Consider the following 27,374-nt stretch of genomic DNA (forward strand, 5'->3'; position numbering starts at 1 on the left):
GAACAGTTGGTAGCTCACACTGTGGACTCTTTTTTTTTTTCCTTGTCTAAAACTCTTTGCCAAATTACATTTGAGCCTGCTGTGTCAAAGGTTGGAGCTTGCATAATGTTCCCTAAAACACTGAATGCTCCCTGTTATCAGGGGAATGGTACATTACTCAAGGACATACCACAGCTCTGTATTAACGCAGCACATTTGAGCAATGTTTAAATATTTCATATTATAATCATAACTTGACTGTTTTGATATTTTAATCATTCCTCTAACACATGATTTTTTATTTCGAAAGTATCAAAGTTCATTTTGATCGCAGACAACATAGAGACTAAGGGGGAATTTGGAACCATTGATTTAAAAGGATTTGAAGCAACTGACTCAATACTGTCTGTCCAGATTACATCATGTTCACATCAATACAGAGTGCAAAGGTGAATTTAAACAAGAGCCACATTCAAATTAAATATTTTTATTATAAACATTTCAAAATAAAGTGAAACATAAAGACAAGCCCAGTACAGAAATATCTAATAACAGAGAGGTTATTTTTTCCCTGAAGTTTTTGTCTGTGGATCCTTGGCTGTGCACCGAGACTGAAACGCATTTATCATCTCCTTGGTGGTTAGATTTGCTCCCTTCATCACCAGCCTATCTCCATCGACTGTAGAACAGAAAAACAAGGACACAATGAGGTGAGTCATAAGATCACAATGCCTGACCTCTTCCTTTTTTAAAGGAGGACAAGAAGTAAAAGGTGAAACGTTCATTGGAGCTGAAGTCAAGTAAGACACAATGGAAAACATCTGGTGACCTATAGCATTCATTCTTTTTTTTAACATTTGGTCACTTTCTGACTCAGTAGGTGAGACATTTTGAGTAGTTTCTCACAGTAACAACACCAGTGTGAAATTACACTTTTTGATTTATAAAGTGCAGAGTTGGGTGTAAGGTAGGGCTGTAGCAAAAATGGAAACATAAAAACCTAAAGCTGTAACACAGACAGTCAAAAAGTTCAAGATGTTGTCTCCAAGCACCACTCAGGGTTACATGTCAGTCCAAGAATCTAAAGATGTGTGTAGTCTCTTTTCTACACTCTTTGAAATCTCAAAGACAATAATCCATTAACCCAGGTAAATAAAATACAAAGTTTGGTTTAGTTTTTGTTGTTAGGCCGAGTTGTTGTGCCGTTCCATAATGTCACCTGCTCTATGTTTTACAGGACCAAAGTCCACGACCCCTTCTGTGATAAAATTTAACAATGTTTAGTCAGAAATATCACTGTTACATAGTGTGAAATGATAATCTTCACCCACAAGTTCAGAGTAGTTCACACACCTGAATAAACAACACAGGTTGGCTCTATTTGGATAAAAATATCTGAACTGTACACCTGGTTTTGACTGTACATATGTTCATTTTATCTAAAAATGTCAGGAATCTGGTGCAAAATAAGAACAATAAAATGATAACAGAGAGGTAATACTCACCATAGGTAACATCTACTACAGGTTCAGATTTGTCATGTTTCACATACGAGACCACCTCACAGCTCATGTTTGTAGATCTGGCCTTCTCTGAGCCAACCAGAGCCAGAAACTCTCTGCAGGGCAAAATAAAAGAGATTTAAAAGGTAACCAATCAGATTTAGTTATGTTAACATATAATTCATCGATACATGTATGACTCGCTTGAATATTTAAGATGCTCTAAATGTTTACACTTTCACTTAATTACAGATTTAATATGGTTAACAAGTGTCCCTAAAACATAGTGACTCTAGGTTTTAGGGACACTTGTTATAAAATGCAACTTAATAAAAATTAATGCCAATATTAAATGAATATTCAATGAATATTTTCATTACATTCGCAGTGTAGAGAATAAATCGTAAACAATGTGATGAGGCTGAACTGAGGTAGATGCTTTATCTCTCTGTAGGGAGCAGCAAATTGTCGTGGTAATGAAAGGGGTAGTAATGCTATGTAGAGAAGGCAATGGGGCAGACAAAACACTAACGCTTCAACGTAATAGTTGATTAATTGGACTCCGTTTCTTAATCATTCACGAAAAACGACATGCTAATCATCCCATGTGACAATCTCAAATGACTGAGCTTTGCATTTACCTCGCTAAGGTTAATGCGGTAGTGGGTAACTGGTGGCTAACGTTAGCAGCTAACTGACTGTCATTATCGACTTTCAGTAACAGTTCAGTGACATAAAAAGAGATTCTATGGAAAGAAGACGTTAAACATAGTTTCCTTACCGTGTGGACCGCACATTTGATTCAAACGGGGAAAACTGAATCACTATTTTCTTCACAGCCTTCAGTACCACAGCTGCTTTCCCGGGGGCCGCCATGTTTGCCGTTGTGACCTCAGCTGTCACGGTGGGAGTGATATGTCCACTAACGCACAGTAGAGGGCGCCAGAGGATTAAAAACAAATGGGTAGCAGTATCGCTGGGGGAACAATGGGTTCATTTCAGGCCTGGTAATAGTTCGTTTTTATATAATTAGAGTGGTAATAAATCTGCGTGTTAAGGTTATATTTGACGTTTATTCAAAATGTAAATTTTTTAAAGAATTTTTAAACTGTTACCACCTGTTAAAAGTGACTATTTCTTAACTTTTATTTACCTGTAGGCATGGCTGAATGGTTTTAGAAATTATTCTTGGTCTAACTATGATACCTCATATCCCTGTTTAACTGGTGTTGTCTAAACTGAGACCTAATTTTTCAGACAGCTGTTCCATCACATCCACACTCTTCCTGAAAAGCCAAGTGGCTTTGAGAGCACCCAATATCACTGTCATAACACCACTACTTGTGAGATTAACAGCCTTGACACAATTAGACCAATATGGTGAGAGGGCACCATTCATTCACAGTAGCAGGACAAAGCTCATTAAAGAAACCTCATAGAGAAAGTGACTGTGGCACCCTCCTGTAATCATCTGACAATGTCACAGAGCAGAATAACGTTGGGGGAGGATGTGTATGTGTGTATGTGAGAGGGTGTCTGTCAGGCACTAAGTCAATAAAGGAGGTGCTGCTCTCCAAATAGACAATCAAACAGACATGTCTCATAATCAAATAGACAAAGATTGGATATTGGTCCCCAGCTTTTACTGCTTTCTGCACTCAGCAGATGAGAAAAGGTCAAAAGCCTTCAAGGGTATGAATAAAAACATATCTGAAATGGAAATGCATTGAAATTTTGACTGTGCTAGCGTTTCTGTCAAATTTAATTACAGCGGTAATAGCTCCTGTGAAATGAGTTTGAGTATGGGTGTTGGAGAGGACTCTGCAGCATCAAATTAAAATAACTGTTCTGTAAGGGGAGGGTGTGAAAGAAAACTCTCACAGCGGTGTGTGTTTGTCTTTGTTTTTACGTGAACATAAAGTTTACTTATGGTTATATTTGTCAACTTATTTTGGAAAAAGAAAAGACCCCTGAAAAGAGAGAGGAAGTAGCACATGCTGTTTAAATCATCCACACATTGAAAAAAAAGTGTTTACACATGCAATTGACCTCTGTTCAGTTTAGCTGGGTATTTTTAGCCACCGTGTTTTAGGGTGTGTGAAGAAAGAAACATGTTCAGCCCAGATCAGCCCAGCCAAGTTCATTTACAGTCTTTCCCAACTTACAGTCTCCTTCCTGCCGACAGTCCAACTGTGCCTGTGACGGTTGGACAGTGGAGGAACAGGGCTCTAAATTTAGATACGCAGCCTCTGAGAGACAGAATCATTTCCTATACACTCTCCACATCCACCACACTCACAAACACGGATACTTAATAAGTGGTTGTACTGTATATTCTGCATTATGAAAGCAGGAAAAATGGCGCGCGGGAACAATGAACCCTCAAGGGGACGACTGACCTCAAAGACAATACAAGTATTGTTTTGTTTCTCATTGTTATAACTGCAAAACATGTTATCAGTGCTACACTATGATATGACAGAGTATATCTGCTGTTCATAACTATTAAGAGGTTTTGGTGTGAAAATTGAGTGCAGATAGGTTGTAACATTGAACGTGATAGGGATTCTTAGAGAGTACCACTGCATTAACTGTAAGAGGAAAGGTATTTAAAAGCAAAATTTAAAAAGAGTAACCAATGGAGGGTAAACAGAAATGGCTTTTGTCATAAATCCCAGAATTGTTGCAGGTTAAAATAGAAATATGGTCCGTAGAGCTTCTAAAGCCAAACTGCTCTGTTCAGAGCTGCTGGCTTAAATGAAGTGATTGTGCTGTAACCAGCTCAAGCAAACTTTTTGAACATATTGTGTCATGTTCTAATGGTTTGTGTAAGCAACACCCCAAAGTAAGCAAGTTGTATTTATGTTGGCACTGCTATTTTGAGGGTCATGGACCAACCCTTTAAAGCATTAAGCTTGTTTTTCCTTATCTCCATGTTTTATTTATTGGTTTAGTAATATCCATTTTCATTGACATTTCTTTCAGGTTGTGTAGAATTCATTTTTGGAGTTGAATTTTGTGCTGAAATATTGTACTAGCCAATTGTTGTGTGTTTCTTCCTTTAACAGATTTCTATATAATTTAGGCCTATAATTATTTTATGGAATATAAGAGATAAATTTATAAAATATTATTAGGTAACTGTCTTAAATGTATACTTAATAAATTTCAGCCTCCCAGAACAGTGTAAATTGTCTAGATTTCCTCCTGTGGTGCTATAAAATCTAGCTAATTTGTCCAAAAAGTAAGCCTGTCAGGCTTTAGTTACCACAAACTCCATTTCCCATGAACCCCTGCGCGGCAGCTCCCCAGCACTCTTTCCCCTCCTCCTCAGCAGCGGCGTCCTGCCTCGCGGAGCAGCTCAGCTCAGAGAGGAGCAGACGGAGATGAACAGCTCCGAGTCTCTCCTGTCCAGAAATGTGCACAGGCTGGAGAAGAAGTCCTGTCGCTCTCTGAAGCCTCTTGAGTCATCGCAACACTTTCACCGCTTCATGCTCGCACCGGAAGCTTTTAACGAAGGATAAACTCAACTAATCCCAACAGTTTGTGTAAAAACAGCCACTGACTGAATGCGTGCTTCTGGATAGTCCTCTCTCTTTCACCCCCGGTAAGCGCTGATTTCAAATCTCATGTGAGTGTCTGTGGATGAATCTGTCGATAAAGATGTGTTGTTGTGGTTGTTTAACTGCTGCACCTGGTAGAGAGGGTGTGTGTTTGTGTGAGTGTGTGTGTGCAGGGAAACTTCAGTGACAGAGGGGCTTGTGTAGTTGGGACTGCGGCAGCCTCAGTGGTCGCGGTGAGGCTGAATATGAGCCCCCACCGTGACAATCGAGCAGGGACTTGTTGCCCTGATCTTAAATATACTTGCTTCCAGTTAATATCCAACAGTTCCGGCCTGTTATTTCTCTTTCAAAATGTATCCTCCTTCCTGCTGCATCAGTTCAATTATTGAGAGAAACTCCAGATCATTCAGGTTTATAAATTACTGGTTAATTTTACATCAAGGTCAGTGAGGCTTTAAACGAGTCTCAAACACTTCTTACAGTGTCTTCGTACAGTGTCTCTTCCTCATGTGTGTTTTTTAACCGTTCACTGGAACATTCATGGAAACCTTACTTGGTCTTCTTTGCTGTCACACACACATGCCTGGCCTGTAGATGTTGTTGAGATGCAAATCAGCTTCCCCCACAGGGACAGTCACAGAGACTAGTTTAACTCGCACACACACACACACATACACACATCTGTCTCTATATTGCATGGATGGCCATGTGTGTGGATGTGTCAGCCCTCTGGATATCCTCACATGCATTAGCAGAACTGTCCCTCTCATTCACTCTGACAAGTATATGGTCTTTCTTTCCTTCAGGCGTTCATTCACACATGAATACACATCTTCTATATGTGCATATGTGTTGCATAGCGAAGCAAACAGACACCCCTATAAGTGTCCGTCTGTGTACTTGTGAAGAGAAGTTCAAATCTGGTGACCTAACAAAAACACACGCACACTCTTTTATCACATTTCCCAGTTCTCTTTTACTTCTGTCTTTACCCAAACTCTCTTTCTCTCCCTAACACACACACACATATAGAGCCAAATGCCACCAAAAGAGCCCCCCTCCCTCCCCTCCCTCAGTCTGTGTTGATGTGTTTGGTTATTGAATAGGAGCTGTTGGCAGCCTCATCTACCCTGCAGCTTTCACAGAAGTTGACATTCACTCCAGCAAACACAATTTGCACTTTGTTTCAGCTTCCCTTTGCTTTCCCTGGACTTCCCTGTGTTGTCATTATACATTAATGAAAATCGGTGTTTTCCCCTAACATCTTTTGATAAGAATACACACCCTTTTGCTGAATCTGGCAGCAGTGTAGCAGGGTGCTGAATCCCAAACCTGTAACCGAATCTAAACTGAGAGCAGTGTTTCTCTATGAGCTTCAGACAACCACAAAAATCTATCCTGACCCAGTCATAAACCAAAGGATCTGTCCGATGCAAAATCCTCCTTGAGTCTTTCTCGTTTTCATGTGATTGTCGTGTTTTTATAATGAAGAAGCAGCTTATAGCACCCATATGTCAAAGGGTCAAATCTGGATGTTAGTGTAAGACTTAATCTTTGCCTCCATCAGTGATTCGGCTGCATACTGGTGAATGTGCAGCAGGGACAGCAGCATGGCAAATGCTTTGTGACAATTTTAACCTCAGAGTATTCATAGCATGCCGCTAATGCTGGTATTTGGACGGAGACAAGGTCGGGTACATGCAGCTGTTGCACGTTAGAAGAGAGATGAGTGATGAGCAGGAGGGCCAAGAGAGTCTACCGAGCATTCAACCACATGGCATCAACAAGTCAGAGGAGGCAGTTTGTTTCTGGCTCATGTGTAGCCGTTCGTTTACATACCCCTTCATTCAATGTCTTGTACTCCAGCTGTCCAAACAGTTTACCATCCAGCTTGAATAGGTGGGTCCAAGACTCCATCAACATGTGACAAATCTGGGATTCAGTTTCTCATTTACATCTTTTTTATGTTTTTTCTTTCCATTTCAAATTCTTAGCTGTTTTCATTCCACATATTGCTCATTACAGAGCATATTTCAGCAGCATTTTTCATTGTTGAGACAAACAAACTGTTTCTCCCAGACTCTGGACTTACTGTAATCATACTTCAGTTGAAAAAAGTTGGTTGATTTGATGTCAAGTCTGTATATGACTGGAGAACCATCAAAAGACATGAGAACAGAGGAAACAAGGCAAGGAACGTATGAAACTGATGGCTATGAGGAAAAAAAAAACCCTCAAGACCCTTTCATGTGGTGCCAGAGTCCTGCATATCCTTTTACCACAACCAGCTTGCGATACAATATCCCTGACATTTCAACATAACTTTAAACTGCTATGGTTGTGGTTTCTGTTGGAATGATATGCAGCAAAACATCAAACATTAGCTTTGATAAGCTGCTGTTCTTTTGATGGCTCTGGTTCAAGATTTCTGCCTATGTAAAATACTTCACCACCTGAAGGCATTAAAATCTTGACTCTGATTGGTCAAAACCCCATAAAAAGTCATCTATTCTCAAGAACAAAAGCAACAGTATTGACAGCCTGATCACACAAGTCACATCAAATCAGTTTGTGGAAGTAAGGCAACACATTACACGTTTTTACCTGTTGACGCTGTGGCAAATATGTTAGTTTTTGTTAGCAACTTGTCAGGACTTCGAAACCTTTCTATCTTCACAAGAGCATTTAAAAAAACATACTATATACAAAAAACATACCAATTTCTTTTCTTATTGAGAGTTAAATGATACGATTGATGCCCAAGAAAAGATTAACAATAGGAAATGCAGCTTGGTTCTGTTATAAATAGTGATGGGTACTAAATTAGGAACTTTCACATGTACCAAACAAATTCCATTTGTAGTACTAAGTACTGATTCATGTTAAACCAAACAGTATCATGTTTCAGTTCCTGAACACATCCTTGTGACTGTGATGGAGTGGAAGAGTAGGCGTTTTTCCATGCTTGACATGAACACAGCATTACAAGTTTATAGTTTATAGAGAAACTTAAAGATTTTTTTTATCAAACAAATTAATGGTTATTGACTTTTAAACACACACACAAATACTGAAAACTGGTACTGTTGAGTACTGATACAGATTGCCAGGTACCAGGCACAGGTGCTGTATCCTTTCAAATGTGAAAGGTATCCATCTCTAGGAATAGGTACCGAATTAGGTACTTTTACAGGTACTGACTGAATTCAGTCAAAGGTACCAGGTACCGATTCACGTAAAATCAAACGGTAACATGTTTAGGTAGCTAATTGCATCCGTGCGACTGTGAGAGAGTGGAAGAGTAGGTGGTTTTCCATACAGGACATGAACACAGCATTGCAAGGTTACATATTGAAAAGTAAATATGTTAAATTGAAAAAAGGAGATTTTATTATTAAACAAATTCATATTTATTACCACATAAACACAAAAAAATTCTGAAATTGGTACTGTTGGGTACAGATACCGATTGCCAGGTACCCGGCATCAGTACCGTATCATTTCAAATGTAAAAGTTACCCACAGTCTATAGGGGCACAAACAGAAAAAAACAATCTCGCCAATATTCATCTGTTACTTACAGATGTTGTCAATATTTCTTTGTACAATTTATAATGGCTATAAGTTTGTCAAAGTCGTGGGTTTGATTCCAGCTCCTGCAGTCACATGCCAGAGTGTCCTGTCCTTGAACAAGACATTGTACCCCCAAATGCTTCCACTGTTGGTCAGTGGTGTGTGAATTTGTGTGCCCGTGTTAGTTAAACTGATGTTTCCTACCATGGCAGTTACTGCCAGCAGGGTGTGAATGTGGTGTGGATGGGTGACTGCAACGAGCAGTGTAAAGAGCTGTGAGTGGTCAGTAAGACGTGAGAAGCACTATATAAGTACTGATCCACTGTACCATTTATTTTGTTCCTTTAAAAGAGACATTTTCGCATATTTTACTGAACAACTTCAGCAAAGTTTTAAACTGTGATGTAAATGTGCATTAGATTGATCCAAGGAGGAAACCATGCATGATTTTGAACGGCCTTTTCAAATAGTTGCAACAGAAATACTCCAGAGTGATGCAAGGTTTGCTCAAACCATGACATCACCAAATATACCATAATAAACACAGTGTATACTTGCTCCTTGTTGCTGGGGAGTTTTCTGTCCTTTCCAAACTCTGTGGGTCAGAAAGTAATCCAAAACATATGGCCATATTTCAAACATTGTTACTTTAAATGGAGAAACAATGGTGAACTCATGACAATGACTTTTTGTGTTATGGCAACACTAGAGGAAGATTCAAGAGTGCAGGATTCTGTTTTTATTTTTTATTTATTTATTTATTTATTTTTGCTATTTTAGTTTTTATTAGCCATGAAGCTAAAAGAATGACCATAAAAGACTAAAAATAAGAAAAAGAATAAGAATACTTCCTTTTTTTAACATGCCAAGGCAAGCTGTTTCCCTTTGGCTTTATATTGAATGGTTTTAAATTGGGGTGAATCCTGTCATTTACAAGGCCGACAAGTGAACAAAAAATGTCTCCCTTCATGGTATCAGACTCTTCCTTTCATCATCAGCTAGTTATTTTCAGGAAGCAGAACAAATCTCCTGTTAAAGCCTCAGCTGTGCTGTTTAATCCATAGGCTTTGACCCACAGCACCTTGCGGAAAAATAACTTTGTAGAAGTCATTTGCATGACCTAAACTGTTCTCTATTCAGAAGGGGGAGAGGCTGAACAGCTGCTTGTAATTCAGCACTCATTAAAAGTGCTCATAATGTGTCTGGACTGATACAGGACACAGTGATGCAGCTAAACTGGGCCTGGAGGTGCTGTGGTAGCTGAAAGGAAACAGAACGTCCGCACTCTGACTGCTGTGAAAGTGAGACTGTCATCATAGGCTGTCAGGACGTCATTAAGCAGACTACACACATTTCACACTCACTTAGGCTTCAAGAAGAAAGAATCACAGTCCTGTCATTGGTAGGCAAACAGTGGAGCCATTGGCTCTGCACCCCAGGTTTTACAATTACCCTCACGGCCTGTTTGACACCTCTGTCCATCTGAGATACACACCTCAGGGTGTGAGACCAGGGGTTGAGTCTAGCAGAGGAACATGCTGCTGTGGATGTTTGTTAATGTCAAAGATGCTTTGTGATGAGCAGAATTCTGATACACTAATTGAAAATGTGCTGTTGTTTGTGGAGCATTTCCTCTTTTATTGATCTGAAGTGGAGAGAAACAGTGGAGCTAAATTTAAGTATTTTCTCCTCTGGCTGCAGTTTCTTCCAGGGCTGGTCCAGAGGGGATTTTTATGATGTTGTCTGAGTCTAAGCAAGCTTTAGAATTCTCTGCCTCTTCTTTTTTTAATGGAAATGTATAAATGGCTGTCCTCCAACAAGTCTACTTCTGATCTCGAGCTGTGTCTCTATTCAGGGGCTGCAACAGGAGCATCCTTCATAGCCCAACGTATCCCATAATTCTAGTCGCAGCAGCTCAAATGAAAGACTAAAAACGCATTTATCCTCGAGATTGTTCTGGAAATGTCAATGGTTATATTACTTACCTGATGTCAGCAGTGCAAGGTAGCTTGTCAATAATAGGCAACAGGATTGGCTCTATGTGATGCCAGCATTCAGGCAGAAATGACTGATAAGGTAAACAGAGAATCCTCTGTAGACCAAATTGTTTTGATTCAGTTCAGCCTTTGCGGTCTACACCGACTATAAAGGGCAACTCTTCTCACAGCTAAGATTTCTGTTGAAGAATTGCTTTAGGTTGTTTAAACCTCATAAAAACAGTCAAAACAATCTAAAGCCCAAAAGAAAGATTGAGAATCACTTGATCGCACGTCATATCAAATAAGTCCAACACATCTAACCTCTGACTGTTGACAATGTGGCAAAAATGTTAATTTTTGTTAGCATCCTGAATTAGCCATGTTGGAATTCTAATCTGCATCACTACCTGCTCATTATAAATCCTGAACTTGTTTTGTTTTGGTGGATGAATTTTGAGTGATATTACGAAGACTCCAGTCCACTCTTGCCCTTTAGTGTCACAGGACACATTTTAGGTGACTGGGACTAGAAGTGCTGAGCCCTTTGAGTGACCAGAAAAACTAGAAAAGAGCTCTATTAGTACACGTCCATTTGCCATTTTTAATTTGTACGTTTGTAGTAGGGCTGAACGATTTTGGAAAATAATCTAATTACGATTTTTTTAGACCATATTGCGATTAAGCATACGATTTTTTTTTTTTTGGGGGGGGGGGGGGGGGGGGGGGCTTTATCTTCTGCATCGTTCACTTAACATAAGTTTTAAGTCATTTTATAGTATGACAAACCAACAAAAGATACTGTTGGCATTTAAACAAGTCCTTTTTTGCATTTCTTAATTGAAAAAGAAAAAGGAACACTGTGAAAGTTTACTGACCTCCAGTTGTCAGTAAGAGTAACAAACCATACAGAAAAAAGTGACAAAGGGGTATGGTTCTACGATCTACTGGGTGGATCTTTGTAGCCCATGGGGGGGGGGGGGGGGGGGGGGTTGCCAGAAGAAAACAGTGACTTTTGCTGGTTTTAAGGGAGAACAAGTACAAGTTACTTTATTCCCTCCAGGTCTATGTACATAAAGCTTTTTTTTTTCTTATTGCAGCCTTTGCGATTTGAAAATTGCATTCTATTACATTGCGATGTCAGTTTAAAATCGGTTAATTGTTCAGCCCTAGTTTGCAGCTGATGAAGAGCAGGATATTGAAGTAGATTGGAAGCTGTATGTGAAAGTGCTGAATGACAGGTGTGATGGGAGTAACCAGAAAGCAGACCATGGGACAAATCATAGTTTTAGAGGTCAGTCGAGGTAAGGCTGTAAAGGATGCTGCTACTGTAGCTCAGTCTTGAGGTTTTGAAGGCATAGATGAGTGTTTCTGTAGCAGAATAGCATTACTCATTAAGTTGTTTTGAACTGTGGGAAGATGTGAGGTTTCACATACCTGTGGTTTGTGCGCTATAAGAAAAGAGGAAACACATTCACACACGGGTTATGTACCAGTCAAACTATGATCGGGGGACGCCTATGAGGGCTGTGAGTTGCAAACTGTCAAGGGAGCGCCCTAGTTTATCTGAGTGTAATATTAACAGCACTTACCCGTGTTTCATATGTATTGTTACAGGCTGAAACCTCGTGGTTTAAGCCTTCATTTTTATCTTTAATAGAAAGCCTGTGCTGCATATTGAAATGATGTGAAGGCTTTTACAAACTGCAGAGCAACAAGTCGGCAGAGTAAACATGTCTAAAGATGTAGATTTGAAATCCAGCACTTTATCTCTTCTCTTTGATTTCTAATTCCACTTTATGAAATCTGGCACTTTAGAAACTCGCGGATGCAGAAATGATCGTTAACTTTGCACTTTTTCAGTCAGGCTGAATCGGAACGGTTGATGAAAATGTCTCGTTTGTTGTGCTTGTAAAGATTAGAGTGCTTGAAGTGACAAGAAGAGGAAGTGCTGCTGAAGTTGAAAAAGCAATTAAATGAAGGGTATGACAGATGCAGATGATAAAAAATGTGACATCTATTCTAATAATAAAAAGAGGATATTGATCCTCAGAGCATCAGCTGGGTTATCACGGGTGCTTCTCTGTCTTCTCAACACTGTTGACCTCTGCAGAATAGATTTTTCATTTGTTCTGTGCTGTGTAGAGGACACTTGTTAGGCTTTCTGATATCCCGTTTTGTGCTAGTTAGCAGGCCTCAAGAAGGGCCTCTTATTCTGAAGAGACAGAGATACACAATCTCTATAAGGGTGCACTTGGGAATATTAATGGCGCTTCAGCAGAATGCATATTCCTGCAGTTCAACCAGCATATTTCAAGAAAGACTGGCGTCAAACTCCAGAATCAAAAGATTGATAGTATTTTCTCCACACCTTAGTGAGAACAGGAAATAATCTTGGCAGTTCAATTAGAGCTGGGAAACTACCTAAATGTCAAATATTAAACCTGTTAACCTATGAGGGATGGAGTTGGTGAGTCATGACCAAACTCTTCCACAGACAGACTTTGGAAAGGTTAGAAACCAAGATAATAGCTTCACCATTCTGATGCTTTGGGAAACATTTAATTCCAGTTTAGCTAGTGTTGTTGGACAGAGAAGTGTTTGGTTGATTACTTCTTTGTTGAAACAATGCTTGTTAGAGATAAATCTCATACCATTGGAAACCTGTTTGTTTACTCCTAAACAGGAACACATTTGTAAGAAACATGCATTCCTGGGATGTGCAGCAGAGCCCAGTATAATAGGGATGGACCATAATTTTCAAATATTCAAATACTTATTATTGTCAAAATATTGAATCGCTGTGACGATGGCTTTGTCCTGTCAACGGCAGGTCCCAGTTTTATGCTGGATGCTGGAGCTGTTACGTGCCAATTTCACAAAGAAACAGGTCGAGTGGGACAGGAAGATGTGCAGAAACCACCTAAAATGACAAGTGACTGTCAAAATAAAACAAACCATTCCCAAACTAGATCGTATTCAATTTGACTACGGCAACAAACTGACACTAGCCGCGGTTACATGAGGAGTTTTTCGTCTTTCTGAATAGAATTTTTCTGAATTACTTTTCCAGGAAGGAATATTCCAATCTCTGGTCTACATGCTCTGCAATAATCAAACAGAATAGTCAATGGGGCATGCGCAGCAAAACGTAAACATCACCAGCAGTCCAGTGCTTACTGGTCGCCGCCATTTTTAAAATTGAGGAACGTCTCTAGTTGCGTCTTATGTCATATCTGAGCATGCGCTAAAAGAACATACCCTGACAACTTTCCGTCTGAGTGGATACATGATACCTCAATCGGTTTGGGAAAAGGAATATTCCACCCCTGTGAAACTGATCAAATGTCCATTGGGATTGGCACTTTTCTTTCGGAATGAGGTGAACACAAAGGTTAAATTCTTTCTGCTTGAGCAAATAAACCGAATGCAAGCGGAATATTTGGGTCCATGTATACGTGGCTATCGAAAAGAGCTAGACCAGAAGGCTAAATGTTGGAGGACTTACAGCTAAAACAAGAGCGAGGAGATGCTCAAAAATGGATTAGTAAGTGTAAGAACTCCTTTGAAAAAATAAACAAAAACAAGGCGGGATGCAAGCTCTGCAAGGTTAGGCTAGCATCACAAGTCGACAACAAAGCCACAAATCTACAGCCATGTGAGAGCAAGGCAGAAAGTGGTGTGCTGTCCACAGATCAACAGTCAATGAGAGGCTTTGCCCCTGAAGAAGTAAGTTTGATGATTGACCTGCAGAGCAAGAAACAGCCCTCTACCTCTTTGTCAAAGTGTAATATTGGCAGGTTTGTGTGTGTTGGTGGGTGGCGGCTGCTTGGGGGGGCTATCTTCAAACTATTTACTCATGAATGTTGTATTGTGCTTTTGCTTAAAATGCCCATCCCTACCGGGTTTGTGCGTTGTAACCATAAAAAATGTACCATGTCTTTTTTGCCAATGCCAAGCAGCTTGTTCTGCCATTGATTCTTGTTTTGTTTCATTTGGGAGATTGGATGATTTAAGTATGAAGAAATAAAAGCATTTCTCACCAGTCAGGCAACATGTTTGTGTTGGTCACTCTGGCAAAAGTAGTATACCCAAGCTGGTCCCATTAGTGTTCAATGGGGTTGGGATCAAGACTGCTGGCAGGCCATTCCATCCTCAGGCGGCTCAGTGATCAAGATGCCGATCAGACACCTAATCGGCATCTTGGCACCTGGGGCTACCTACAGCGCTAAGCTGTTTGGCACTGGCAAAAAAGATTTGGCATGTTCCATAGAAATGTTGTACCATTCAAAAGGGAAATCAACAGACTTCCCTGCGGTGTAAGACCCATTGCAAAGATACATTAATACAACAAAAACATAACCGACAGAACACAAATTCCGGAGTTCAGGATGTGATAGATTTCTTTTTTTTTTTTTTGCTTAATGAATTAATGGTATATAAAGTTATACCTCATCTCGAAGTGTCTTAAAGTTTCTATCTACATATTTATGTGTAAGTGTGTGGTGTAACAGACAACACCTTAGGGATAAACACTTGGTATCATTTATGCAAGCATGGAATGCTTAACAATATACGTGTGTGTGTGTGTGTGTGTGTGTGTGTGTGTGTGTGTGTGTGTGTGTGTGTGTGTGTGTGTGTCTTTACAAGCAGCATGTCAGACATTGTTGAAGTCAGACTTGTTTGTCCTGACGTACTGTCATTGGCATTCTGCCTTGGAACACACTTAGCAGTAAAAAAAAAACGTACACACATATCCTTGCAATTGCTAAGAGACATGCAGCAAACATGCACCCACATGTTATACACACACACACCAACGAACAAGCCCTCTGATATGGACACACATCACACACTCAGACAACCATTTACCCCTATTGTCCAAACAAGTCCCAGGCTAAAACTCTGTCATCAAGTCAAGGTTGGTCTTAGCGATTTTCAGGAGGATAACAAGGTACTTCAGCTTGCGTTCAACTCCTCTGCAGCTCTGTTTGTGCCGGGTTTCCTCTCTGTCTCTGTTTCTGCCTGCTTCAGCACAGGAACAGACCTCAGCTCTGTGAGAGCAGAGAGAGAGGAGTACAAGGGAGAGTGTGGCGTGTTCAAGGCAAGTAAACACTGCAGATGCGATTAACTGAGGTTGCCCTGGGGAGGCTCTAATGGGAAATCAGAGTCCCTTTTCCTGGGGATTGTGGGTAACACAAGTTGTTGGGATCTACATCGTAAAAGAGAGAAGAACACTGTTGAGAAGTTTGACATGACTCGTTTCCTTGTACACTATCATCTTCTCTTTATGTTGGAAAGGATAAATTCACCCAGGGCTTTCAGCTGAGTCCAATGGCCCTTGTCAGTTGTGGAAGATAGATCAAGGTGTAAAAAGGTATGAGGACTTTGTGTTTGAAACTGCCATTTCTGAGATCAAGAAGAAGTTTGCCAACTTTATAGTGATCAACCAACTTTAATTTGCTCTCGAATAGAGGTGTCCCAGTCCAATATTAACATCGGATATCGGTCCGATATCAGCAAAAAAACAAATATCGGTGTCGTATCGGAATACATCTAAAATCCCCGATAGAAGCACTCCGATATAAGCAATCTACTCCAGACTCCGCTCCTGCTGTTTTTACTTGATTTACTTAGGTTATTTTCTGGGTTTTCTAATTTATTCTTTATTTTATTCAATAACTAGTATTAATGTTAAAATTTCTGTTACCCATTGGTTAATAATAAATGGGTCAGTTTTTCCTCATACCCTCTGTTGCTGACTACTGTTCTTTGTTTGAATAATATCACTTCATCAAGCCTTTTCTAACATGACTTGCTACAAAATAAGTTATAAAAGTATGCATGTTTAATGCTGATATCGTATCAGATTAATATCGGCTAATACTCAATGCTGCAGTATCGGTATTGTATCGGAAGTGAAAATGTAATATCGGGACATCCCTACTCTCGAATCAACTTCAATGAAAGTTAGCTTCCACTGTTTTTGAACACCAATGTCAGTATTTAGTCGTAGTCCTGGAGAACCAAAGAGAGCAGTGGTTGCTTTTTCTCTTTACAACAACATGCTAGCTACAACTGATGCTGATTCATTTGTTTGTGCTAACCTCTCAACAACAGAAAGTCAAAAAAGTAGGAAAACACTCCAATTTTAACACACTACTGAGAATTGTGCTGTTAACCCTGGAAGTGTCTTTATTCCAGTATTTTATTTTTTATTTATTTTATTTTATTTTATTACATGTAATGCCACATTTATCTCTGACATCAATGCGACATCTGACTTACCATGATCTAAAGTTTGCAGCATCAACACGGCCTGAGCAACCGTCATCAATGCCGACATTTTATCCAAAGTTTCTCCCCAAATTTTTTAATTCTTTTTCAAAGTTGTCCTAGTGTATAAAATAGAGTAAACCAACAGTCACTGTGGTTAGTTGCTAGGCAACCAAAAGTTACATTTTTGGAAATCATAATCATGGGAAACTTGTGTTAGTATGACCACTTCAGACAAAAATTTGATAGATTGAGTGATATTTATGCTTATAAGTGTGATTGGGATAAAATGAAGCACACATTACAAATTAGGACACAAGTCCTAACTTTTAGGACAAAAGTCAGTGACCATCAAGGGTGTATATTTTAATTTTCAAAAGTTATAGCAAAAAAAAAAAGGGGGGTTGCATAGTGGTCCACTGACTAGCACTGCTGCCTCACAGCAGAATCCCAATTCAGGCAAGGTGGACCCATCTGTGTGGCCTTCTCTCCATGCATATGTGGGTTCTTTTTGGGTACTCCGGCCTCCTCCCACAGTCCAAAAACATGCTCATCAGGTTAATTGGTGAGGTGTCAGTGTGTGTGAAAGGTTGTCTGTCTCTATGTGTCAGCCCTGTGATGGACTAGTGACCAGTCCAGGGTGTACCTCTCACCCAAAGACAGCTGGGATAGGCTGCAGCTACATGCAACCCTAAACAGGATAAGTGGTATAAGATGAATGAATGATAATCAAAGAAAACAGGGATTTGCCAAAACCTCCACCTAGTGTTAAAATGGCTGCAGTGCTTCAACAGCTGCTGTTTGGGATCAGATTCTGGTGCACTTGTCTATAACTCAACATTCAAACTGCTTAGTGGCTCAGTCTCTGTTAAATTGGACCATTAAGGCATGCAGGTAGTCCAGCTAAGTTTTCATACAATATGTGCCTTGCTCGGCTTGGAGCTCTCATCTTCCTGAGCTTGTAAGCTAAAAAAACATTTTATTTTTTTTTAAACAAATAAGCCGCCAAATTGTGTTTGATACCGTTTTTAGCTCCAGAACAAACCACCTGCATGCTAATAAAACTGCTAAGCTGCCCACTTCTTGTTCTTGGTTAGCACTTAATTCAGCTTCTACTTTCTCTGATCGTCATGTTGGATTTTTTAACCACCGCTCTCTCGGTCAGCTGCTTGTTTTTATTGCCACTTGCTCTCAAAGTCATGCCAGTAATGCCACTACATGTCAGCAAGATCCTCTCTGCAACTGCAGAAGGGGAACTTGGAAGTGAAATTTTGGCTCTGGTTTTGCTGAACACTATAAATACATTGTTAATGACTTATACAATTTTGAACCCTGTGGTGTGAGCTGTGACCTCCAGTTTCTAAACAAACAACAGCACACATAGAGTAAAGAGCATGCAAAGGAGGGCTGAGGTGAGGTGATGGATATTGGACATGGGTGAGTGATTCTGAGCATGTGCAGACTGTCGCTGCTCCTCAGTGGAAAGTGCTGCTGATGCTGCAGACGTTCACACACAGTCACACACTGCAGGGGTGGGATGCTATAATGTCACCCAAGGGGAGGATCCTCATCTCACACTCTGCCAGGTAAGGCTGGGGCGAACACACACACACACACACACACACACACACACACAAAAACACACATATTGGACACATTTTTGTTAAGCCTTTCATTTTCGCTCACTTGTTTCACTTACTGCATAGTAAGGTTAACTTTTGTCTTCGTCTTTATTTTTCGTCATGTAAATAAGTGAATCCTCCAAACAGTGAAGTAGTGTTCTTTCAACACTTTTAAAGTCATCATGTGTTTATGAGGTCAGGCGTTTGACATCATGTGTTTGGTGAGGGGAGAAAAAAGTTGAGTTTATAACCACAGCTGAACGGAGGGTCATCGGGGACGTGATGAAGCCACAAAGACGTGATTGTTGCTTGACTTTCTGACGTCTGTGTGTGTGCATATATTTAGCATTTGTTAACATGCTTTCAACTGAGCATGTTTGTGTGTTTTTGAGTGTTTGAGTTGTGTGTGACAAAGGCAGAGTGTTGAGGAACACACGTGTATGAGGAGGTGATACTGTGAAGAGATTTTGGCTCTGCAGGGTGGTTGTTTGCTCGTCGTGCTGATGAAGGATGCGACAGGCAGTAGATTGGTTTCCATCCATCACTAAGGACCTCAGGCTGTCTGGCACCATTTTACACCCTCTCCCTCCCTCCCTCCTCTCTCTGTCTCACTAACTGACTTCCCCACTTTCCCATTCTCCTCTTGTTTTCCAGTCTTTTCCATTTACTCGCCAGTTTGCTTTGCCGGCCTCCTGCCTGCCCTCCAGTCTCCACCTGTCCCTCCTCTTCATCTGCTCTTGCATTCCACTCTCCACCTTCTCTCTAACCTCCTGCCACCATGTCTCACTTATTCACATTTCCCTTTTAAGCGTCTCCTTTCCATTCCTCTTTTTATATTTATCTCACATCTCTCCTCTGCCTTTGCCTTGAACTTTCTGCCACCTTTTTGTTTTCTTTCTTTTTCTCAGTCTAAATACCTGCATCTCCGCTGCTAGCATCGGTTTTTGAGTCGTGCATACACACACTGAGGCCAACACACACACACATACACACACACACACACACACACACACACACACACACACACACACACACACACACACACACACACACACACACACACACACACACACACATAGACAGTGTGTTCTGCTTACAATTAAAGTGTACCTCCCTCCTCCCTTTTCCCAAGCAGGCACATAATAGGAAATGCCCCCGTTATCTGTACGGGCACCGGCTTATTAATATAAGCCGTGGACAAACAAGGTGTGTGTACGTGCTCTGCTGTGTGTGCACTCTGATAAAATGCAGTAGTGTAAGGCAGAAATTACATGGCCTCCCTCTCAAACTGCTTTTTCCCTGTGTGATTTGTGCTGGTTGATACAATAATGTGGTCAAGAACTGACAAAATGTGAGAAATGAAGTGTACGATGGAGTTTTCAGAGTCCAGGACTGGTTTAAAGTTAGACCTGGGGGTGGGAGATACGGCAAAAAAATGTTATTACAGTCTGTTTAGAGATGCAGTTAAAATGTAAATATCTTTCTCATGCCTAGTTTACAAGTTTCTGACTTGTACAACCAAACTAATGCCAATGCTTAATAAATTATGTCCTCTTAAGAAAAATAATGGTAGATTATTTTGGCAAAAATACTTTTTTTTTTGATAGATTTAGCCTATGTGTACAATTTAGCCAACTCATTCCAAGTACATCAGACTTTACATAAGAATGTTGGAAGGATGGGCAAGGCTTCACTGAGGTATACTTAGTTTTTGAAAAATTTTCAAAGCCAAATATGTCAACAAAGACAGCGTGCTCTTTAAACATGGCCGCTAGCTCATCAAGTTAGCGAATCATCGTTGTCCGATTAAAAACGTGTTTCTCCACATAACTCCTATCTCATCCTGCTGTCTTTACCTATCAGAAGAGGAATTTTACGCTCTGTAATTTATCAGTTTTAGGAAAATACTGCATACATAAAATAAATATATTTGAGATAGACCGATATGGATTTTTTGGGGCTGATACTGATACTGATTATTAGTAGGCAAGAAGGCCGATAACTGATATTTGAAGCCAATATTCATATTCCATATTCATTTGCAGTCAAAGTAAAAATATTGGCGTAAAACATTTGGTTTTACATGACTAATTTTAAATGACCATCTAGGGCTTCCATAGTGTAGACAGGGAGAAATTATGTGCAGAGAAGCATCAGAGCCAAAACAACACAGTTTTGAATGGGTTTCATATCGGCTGTTGGATTAAAGAAAAAGGCCGATGACGATATGTCCCAAAATGCCAAATATCGGCCCGATAATCGGCTTGGCTGATAATCGGTCTATCCCTAAAAAATATACATGATAATCTAAAGGTTTTCTTAAAAAAAGGGTAAAATGGAATCTAACTATAACTTAAAAGAGATAATGAAATCACCAACCATTTAAACCTGGACAACCTGAAGTACTGAACAAGCATCCAGTAAAGTGCCCTTTAAGGCTGAATCTGTCATAGTAATTTAACCACTTCTCTCTAAGATCATTTCTTACAGCGTGATTCAGGTCTGACAAAATCAGGCATTTAAATTAGGTCTTAAAGGTGCAGTTTGTAAAAATTAAATACAGCACAGGTCTGCCAACATGCACAGCCATGTTTCTATAAGAGTAGTTGTTGCATCTGATTGAGTCTGTAACCATTTGATTGGACCTGATTTCTGATGACATGATCGGATTGGGACATCTCTACCTTAAGTCACATTCATAATTACCTAAATTACATTATTTTTAGGTGATAAACGAACAAGAGTCAGTATTTTAGAGAGGGATTATTTACGAGGAATGAAGATGCTGTTTTTGGGTTCACTGTCTTTGCAGTGCACTGCTTGTGTGAAATATCTCTGACAAGCTCTGCTGCTTAATGAGTGTGTATCCTAATCATAAAACACAGTAAAACTTTAAAAAGGGAGTGTTGTCGTACTCATGCTTTGCTTAATAATCCAGTGGATTCATTGCAGTTTGTTTAGCTTGAGGTTTGCACCAGGGCGCTGGTTCTGTGCATTCGATTTTGAAAGACCCAACAAATCTACCAACAAGCATGACTCTGCTCTAGTATGAACATTAACAAAAACAAGAAGTAATAAGTTTTGATTTCTATCTCCTCTCAGAGCTCGTTTGAAGCTATTATCTGGCTGCTTCAGAGGAAATGAGCCGCTCTTTTCATCAATTTTCCTCCAGAGAGCTCAGTAGCCTTTAGCCTGATTGCAAATGACTGTTTACTGCAGGGATGGTATTTGTTAATGGACTATAGGGCATTTGTCACCAGAGAGTGTGATGTGATGTGTGTATAAGGTGTGTGTGTGTGACTCTGAATGCAACAATTTTCAGCACAAGAGTTTTGGGAAATCTTCATTAAGATGCATTAAAGCATCAGACTGTTTGTGTTTTTGATGGGATCATTTGCTGATATCTGCCAGTCATCCAGGGAATTTACGCTCTGTCTCGCTCTGTTTTTCCCCCGCTTCATCCTCCACTTTTCTTTCTTCTTCTCTGTCTCTGAATAAGCTGCTTGTTTTCCTGGCTGCTGGTCAATATGCTCATTATTCAGACAATAGTAAAGTGAAAATGTAAAGGAAGGAAGGAAAGAAGCCAGAGATAGGAGGAGAAAGTGACAGAGACAGAGGATTAGGCAGAGAGAGGTCTGAATGAAAGAGTAAATAGAATCAGAGAAAAGATGTTTGAGCCAAGTGGGGAACAAAGAGGGGATTGTTGAGGGCCAAGTTAGGGGCCTTTCAGCTCCTGGACAGTTGGTCGCTGATGTTTTTTTAAGATTCCCTCATGAAGAGTAAATGGTTGGGCCAACAGTTTGACTTCATGGTGCCTTTAAAAACAAGTGAATGTACAGTTTTATTACTGAAAGAGGACTTAAAGGTCAGGTTACAAAAAGTCACTCAAGCGGTTGGGTCAGTGTTAAACATCAGCACATAAATACTTGTATGTTTGACTTGTTCAGATGTTTATGCATTGGATGTTTGTTTTGACGCTTTGGATGTTCATTCAGTTTGTTAACTCCTTTTTTAATTACCTTAGCATAAGTTAGCATGATGTGACTTTTGACTTTATCCATACTTAATGAACTATTATTTCTTAAGAACAAAGATGTCCAAGTACTGATAACTACAAATTTTTCAAGCTTTGGAGTTTATCTATTCTTTGTGGAGCTGCACAATATCGTGGAATTTGATAGCTCATTCTACAATAACAGAAACACATTTGTTGTTGTTACTTATCTATTTTGGGAGTAAAACCATATTGTTGTTATCTGGTAAAAAAAAAAAATCTTTTTTTTCTAGGAGCATCAACAGCTTTTTTCCCTTCATAAACGAACTTTCAAAAGAAAAACAAAATACTCTGATTTGTCATTTACACGACCAGAAATGAAACCTTTATATATCTGTGGTCACTCTTGAACCATTTTAAGTTTTAGATGGACCTACGTGTATTATCTTAAGTGGTGACATGTTTTAACAATGTGCTGGAGCGTCGGTTATCACAAGCCTTGAATCTCCTGGTTTATGTCCCATTATGACTGATTGAGCAGATCTTTCTGCGAATCCACACAGCACATTACCCTGATCAATGCTTTTTCACAGGATCTTACCTGAAAATCATGATGATTTAATTGCCATTGACATAAGTGATAGCCCTGAAAAAGAGTTTGCTAAGCCTAATGGCCGAATGGAATCTCGGCTTTCCATGTTTCTTAGAAGTCGGATGAACAAGATCTACATATTTTACAATATAAACATATGGACAGGGTTTTCTTATCAGCATTGACCATTGAGAGCAGGTTGTTATCAGTTAAAGGTGTTGGCTTAAAGAAATCTGTTTCCTACCATTTGTTTTAAATAGGCATGCATGGATTGGTCGATCAGTGCTCGTTTCCTTAATATTGGGGGATCAGTGATCAGCCCATCCTTACATATAAAACTGATCTTATATACCTCCAGGAAGGTCTGACAGCCAACCACTGTTGCTTTTTGCTCTGAGACCTAAAACTATGGACACTTTATTGGTTGTTTAAGTTAAAACATAAAGGTTTTATTGTGTCACAGGCATTGTTCAGTGATTTTCAATAAAATAAGATTAAAACATTGAAGGTATGTGCTGTCAGTTATAAAAAATAAAAACCAGTATTGGCAGGTCAGGCTTTTTAAAGATCGATGATCAGACAGAAAATTGTCCTTGGTGCATTTATTTTGTTAGTTTGTTCCATCTAAAGTTCCATCTAAAGTTTTTTTAGTGGTATGCTCTAACAGATAATGTATCTTATTCTGAAAGACTCTGATGAATGAGACTTTCCACATATTTGGCTGTGAGACAAAGTGACTGTGCACCTGTTTGTGTTCTGGCTACATTTGACATTTGAGAACTTCTACCCTCTTGTTATAAAATGAATGAGGGGAAGCAAACGTGTTCCTCAAAGCAGGGCATGCAGTACACTATTGTTTTGTTCTGGGAATTCGAGCTCATGCATCAGTAGTGGCAGTATTGTTCTACTATTTTAATGTATTGTTTATTGAAGTTCAGTTCTTTTGTACACTTCTGATGAACCTCTACTGCACTTCAGCTTTTCCACATTCTGATTGTCCAGGCACAGAACTACTTACTCCTAAAACACATTCTATCATCGTTGCCGGTCACAAATATGAGTCCAAAATAGGTTTTTTTAACCTTGAGTAGGGGGTGGTCTTAAAATCAGGGTTGTCCTACACTCTAGCTAATACGGTAATGAACACATGAAGCACTACTTATCCTTCTTACTGGAGAAATGGACTGATATAACAGTTGAACATCACATCAGTACCAGCTAATTTTTGCCCCCTTTAACACACATCAGCCCCTCGGCAAATAATGTGCCAAGCATCAGAGTCAGCTGATGTTCATCTGATGTGTGGCGTCAATTCAGTGCTGGCAAGCTAGTGTGGCTAACTGCTGATCCAGAGAAGAGGGCTTGGACAAAACTTGTATTTATGGTCAAAGAAAATTTTGGCAGAGGGAGTTTTACACCAGCTAAGAGATTTAAAGACGTAGGGTTGGTGAAGGTTTGCCAGATTTAGGGTTGGCTTTTCCCAATCATGGCACCTCCACTCTTAACAAATCCTGAAATGCACATTTTTGCATACCTAAACTGTAAGTTATTGATAAAACTGTCTCCTTTCAGCAGGATTAAAGCATAATTATCAGTGGAAGTGATGTTTCATTACAAATTGCCAGCTATTTCTGACACTTAGGTGAAACATCTGACCACTTCTTGAACTGATCATTTGTACCCCCGTACTGAAGTACAGCTAGGCTTAAAACACCTTTTATTGATGAGCTGACAGTTTTGTTTCACGTTTCACATAAGACCGAGATAACACCTGAGGGGGCGATGTGCTGCAACTGAACCTAAACTGCTGCATCTACACCTAACTTCGTCAAATGCTTATCTCTACTCATCTTTTTCGCTGCTCAGTGAGGCGGTAAAGACAGCACTCATAGCCCAAGAGGTAACACGCCTGAAAAAATGCCTACAAAGCTGTAATGCATATTTAGCACTGCAGGAGCTGCAACCTTTTCTGGATAGCAGGGTTGGGAGTTCTTTAAAAGGGAAAGGAAAAGAACAGGGAAAGGAAGAAAGTGGTTGGCGTTGGTGCTTCAGGTAGAGGAAGTTATCCATGTACCAGAGAGGGAGAGAGAAGGATGGCTGTTTTAAGGGAGAAACATGAGAGTTTGAAGAGACCAACCACAGCAGGGTGCTCTGCAGAGCTGCAGTGAACAGCGACATAAAAAGGTTTTGAACTGGAGCCAGGCCCTGAGCTTTCTACCAACAGTGAGGGACCCAGGAGAGGAAATGATGAGAGAAGAGAAAAGTTAAAGAAATGTAGGATTAAAGGGAGGAGGGTTGGAGATGAAAAGAGGAGCAAGCTGACAAGAAGTGAAGGGGACAGTGGAAAACAAGAAGAAAGGACACAGAAGATGAAAAAAGTGTGCAAAAGGCAAGTACTTAGTTTTTTATTTCAATTTACCACAGTTTAGGATAAAACTCTGTATAGCGGACTAATTCCTCATGCAAGGCTTCAGCTCAGTGGGATATTTTCTTTCATAATCATCTGTTAACATTCTTTGTATGCTGCTGAGATGAGGAGCAGAAATTCAAACATGAATTCTACCTCAGAGAATAGAGGAGATAAACGTTTGACGTGTCTTAAAAGCTCGACTCTGTGTAGAGGTTTGGGTATGACTCATACAGAAATGAATTCAGGTATGTGTCTGGATCCAGAGGAATGTGGGAAAAAAATGAAGCTGAGGAGGGAGGAAGAAACAGAGAGGAGGAATTCTGGCGAAATGAGCCAACGGCAACTCTCGGACAGAGTAGGAAGTGACAGCAGGAAATCCAAGTTGTAATCAGACCTGCTTGATGCTGCTTTGCCAGACATAACAGACAAAAACATTCTTCACGCACTGATGGAAAACCTCCTAAATTAGGGCTTTATTTCAAGACTGGTTCGTCATTCTGGAGGAGAAACTTGATCTTTTATGGTTTCAGGGAACTTAGAGTAGAAATATAAAAAAAAATCAAAGGACATTTGTGAGTGTGATTCAGGAATTGTATCCTTAAACTTTGAATCTCCTCATTTAAAAACTCTTGAATCAGCGAATGAAAACTATCTGACACTGTTTGTCCAGAATCAAAAGATGGATGATTTATTTTCCTTTAAATAAATAACAGTTGTGGCTTGAGCTAAGCAATAACACCTGTAGGCTAGCTTTTTTTTTTTTTTTTTTTTAAATGTGATGGCCTACTGTGGTTTAATATCTGTGAAGCTAGTTCCCATAGCTACATTTTGTATTTAGTAGTATTAGCCAACATTAGCATCCAGACACACTAAGCTAGGATTGAACACACTTGACATGCTAAACATGCTAAACAAACACATTTTATCTTGGTGTTGTTAACATAATGATCTTACAGCAAAAATAAACAAGTTCACAGCCCCGTTCAAAAACAGAAAAAAAAAAGTTTGGGCCTAATAAGGACATTTCTGCATCCATCAGCACAAACTGCACTGGGGTGAGTTTCTCTACCTCGTTATTTTTTTAACTCTGTATTGTCGAAGGTATTGTAACACATACGTAAGTTCAAAAGACCTCTATTTCATGAACATAATAGATGTTTTCCTTAAATACCTGTAAAAAAATACCAAAATAAGAAAGTATCCTACCCCTTTGAGGATTATCATATCAAGTAATATATACTGACCCTTTCCAATGGCTGCTCGCATGAAATCATTCACCCCCCATTTTTAGGCAAATCATTGCTAATTTCAAGAAGTTATGGTAAGAAAAACGTTCAAATTATTACTATTTAAAAAAAAAGAAGTATTTTTTGCATTGAAAGAATGCATATTCACTAAAAACTTTTCTAAAAAAAGATGCCAAAACAGCTTAATGTGTCAAATGTGATAGAAAAAATAATGAAAGATAAGCATTTTTATTTAAATAGGTTATAGCAATTTTTGGTGGATTAATGAACACTTCAACTCCAGAGATATGACTTTTCTGTCTTGTTTTGACGAGGTAGGCTTTACAGGGTTAAGTTAAGAAACTTTTGGGTTTGGCCAGGGCTATCTTGACTAACAAGTGGGTACCACGTAGCTGTCTGTCAAGAGGCTGAAGGCCTGCCTATTAATCTCATACATACCGGAATGAAACTAGGTTGAGTTTAGCATTTCCAATATGGCATCTGTTGTCAATAGGCCTCAAAACTCCTTATCAGAACTTAAGCGTGACATCAGAGAGACTACATTGATTCATCATACAGTTGTTTAAATGCATATTTTTTAGATGAAACTAGCATGACATGAAAGTTTGCAACAATGATGTGTGGAGTGAAACCTTGCAGA

The 27,374-nt window shown here is 39.6% G+C and overlaps 2 protein-coding genes across 2 annotated transcripts in view; one reads left to right on the forward strand and one right to left on the reverse strand.

Annotated features, from left to right (window-relative positions):
- Positions 1–450: 450 nt before the first annotated feature.
- Positions 451–2,392, reverse strand: mrpl53 (mitochondrial ribosomal protein L53). Its single transcript, XM_074687136.1, has 3 exons — positions 2,263–2,392; positions 1,485–1,597; positions 451–658 (listed from the first exon to the last, which is right to left on the reverse strand). Exons 1-3 carry the CDS (start codon positions 2,355–2,357, stop codon positions 540–542), a joined length of 327 nt encoding a protein of 108 aa, XP_074543237.1. The 5' UTR covers positions 2,358–2,392; the 3' UTR covers positions 451–539.
- A 2,425-nt stretch (positions 2,393–4,817) lies between these two features.
- Positions 4,818–27,374, forward strand: part of pag1 (phosphoprotein membrane anchor with glycosphingolipid microdomains 1) — a 70,452-nt gene continuing 47,895 nt past the window's right edge. Inside the window, exon 1 of the mRNA XM_074686894.1 lies at positions 4,818–5,088. The gene's annotated coding sequence lies outside the window, so the exon portion shown is untranslated. The remainder of the gene's footprint in view (positions 5,089–27,374) is intronic.

Source organism: Halichoeres trimaculatus, unplaced genomic scaffold, assembly GCF_033239565.1.
Source record: "Halichoeres trimaculatus isolate MK-OKI-2021-1 unplaced genomic scaffold, fHalTri1.1 fHalTri1_scaffold_14, whole genome shotgun sequence".
Taxonomy (NCBI): Eukaryota; Metazoa; Chordata; class Actinopteri; order Labriformes; family Labridae; genus Halichoeres; species Halichoeres trimaculatus.

Bases quoted from the DNA above. Each gene is read 5' to 3' on its own strand.
- mrpl53 (XM_074687136.1), bottom strand. From the start codon at position 2,357: ATGGCGGCCCCCGGGAAAGCAGCTGTGGTACTGAAGGCTGTGAAGAAA. The intron at 1,598-2,262 runs GTAAGGAAACTA...TTTGCCCTGCAG, and splicing joins TCAAATGTGCGGTCCACACG to AGAGTTTCTGGCTCTGGTTG. The intron at 659-1,484 runs GTGAGTATTACC...TCTGTTCTACAG, and splicing joins TGTAGTAGATGTTACCTATG to TCGATGGAGATAGGCTGGTG.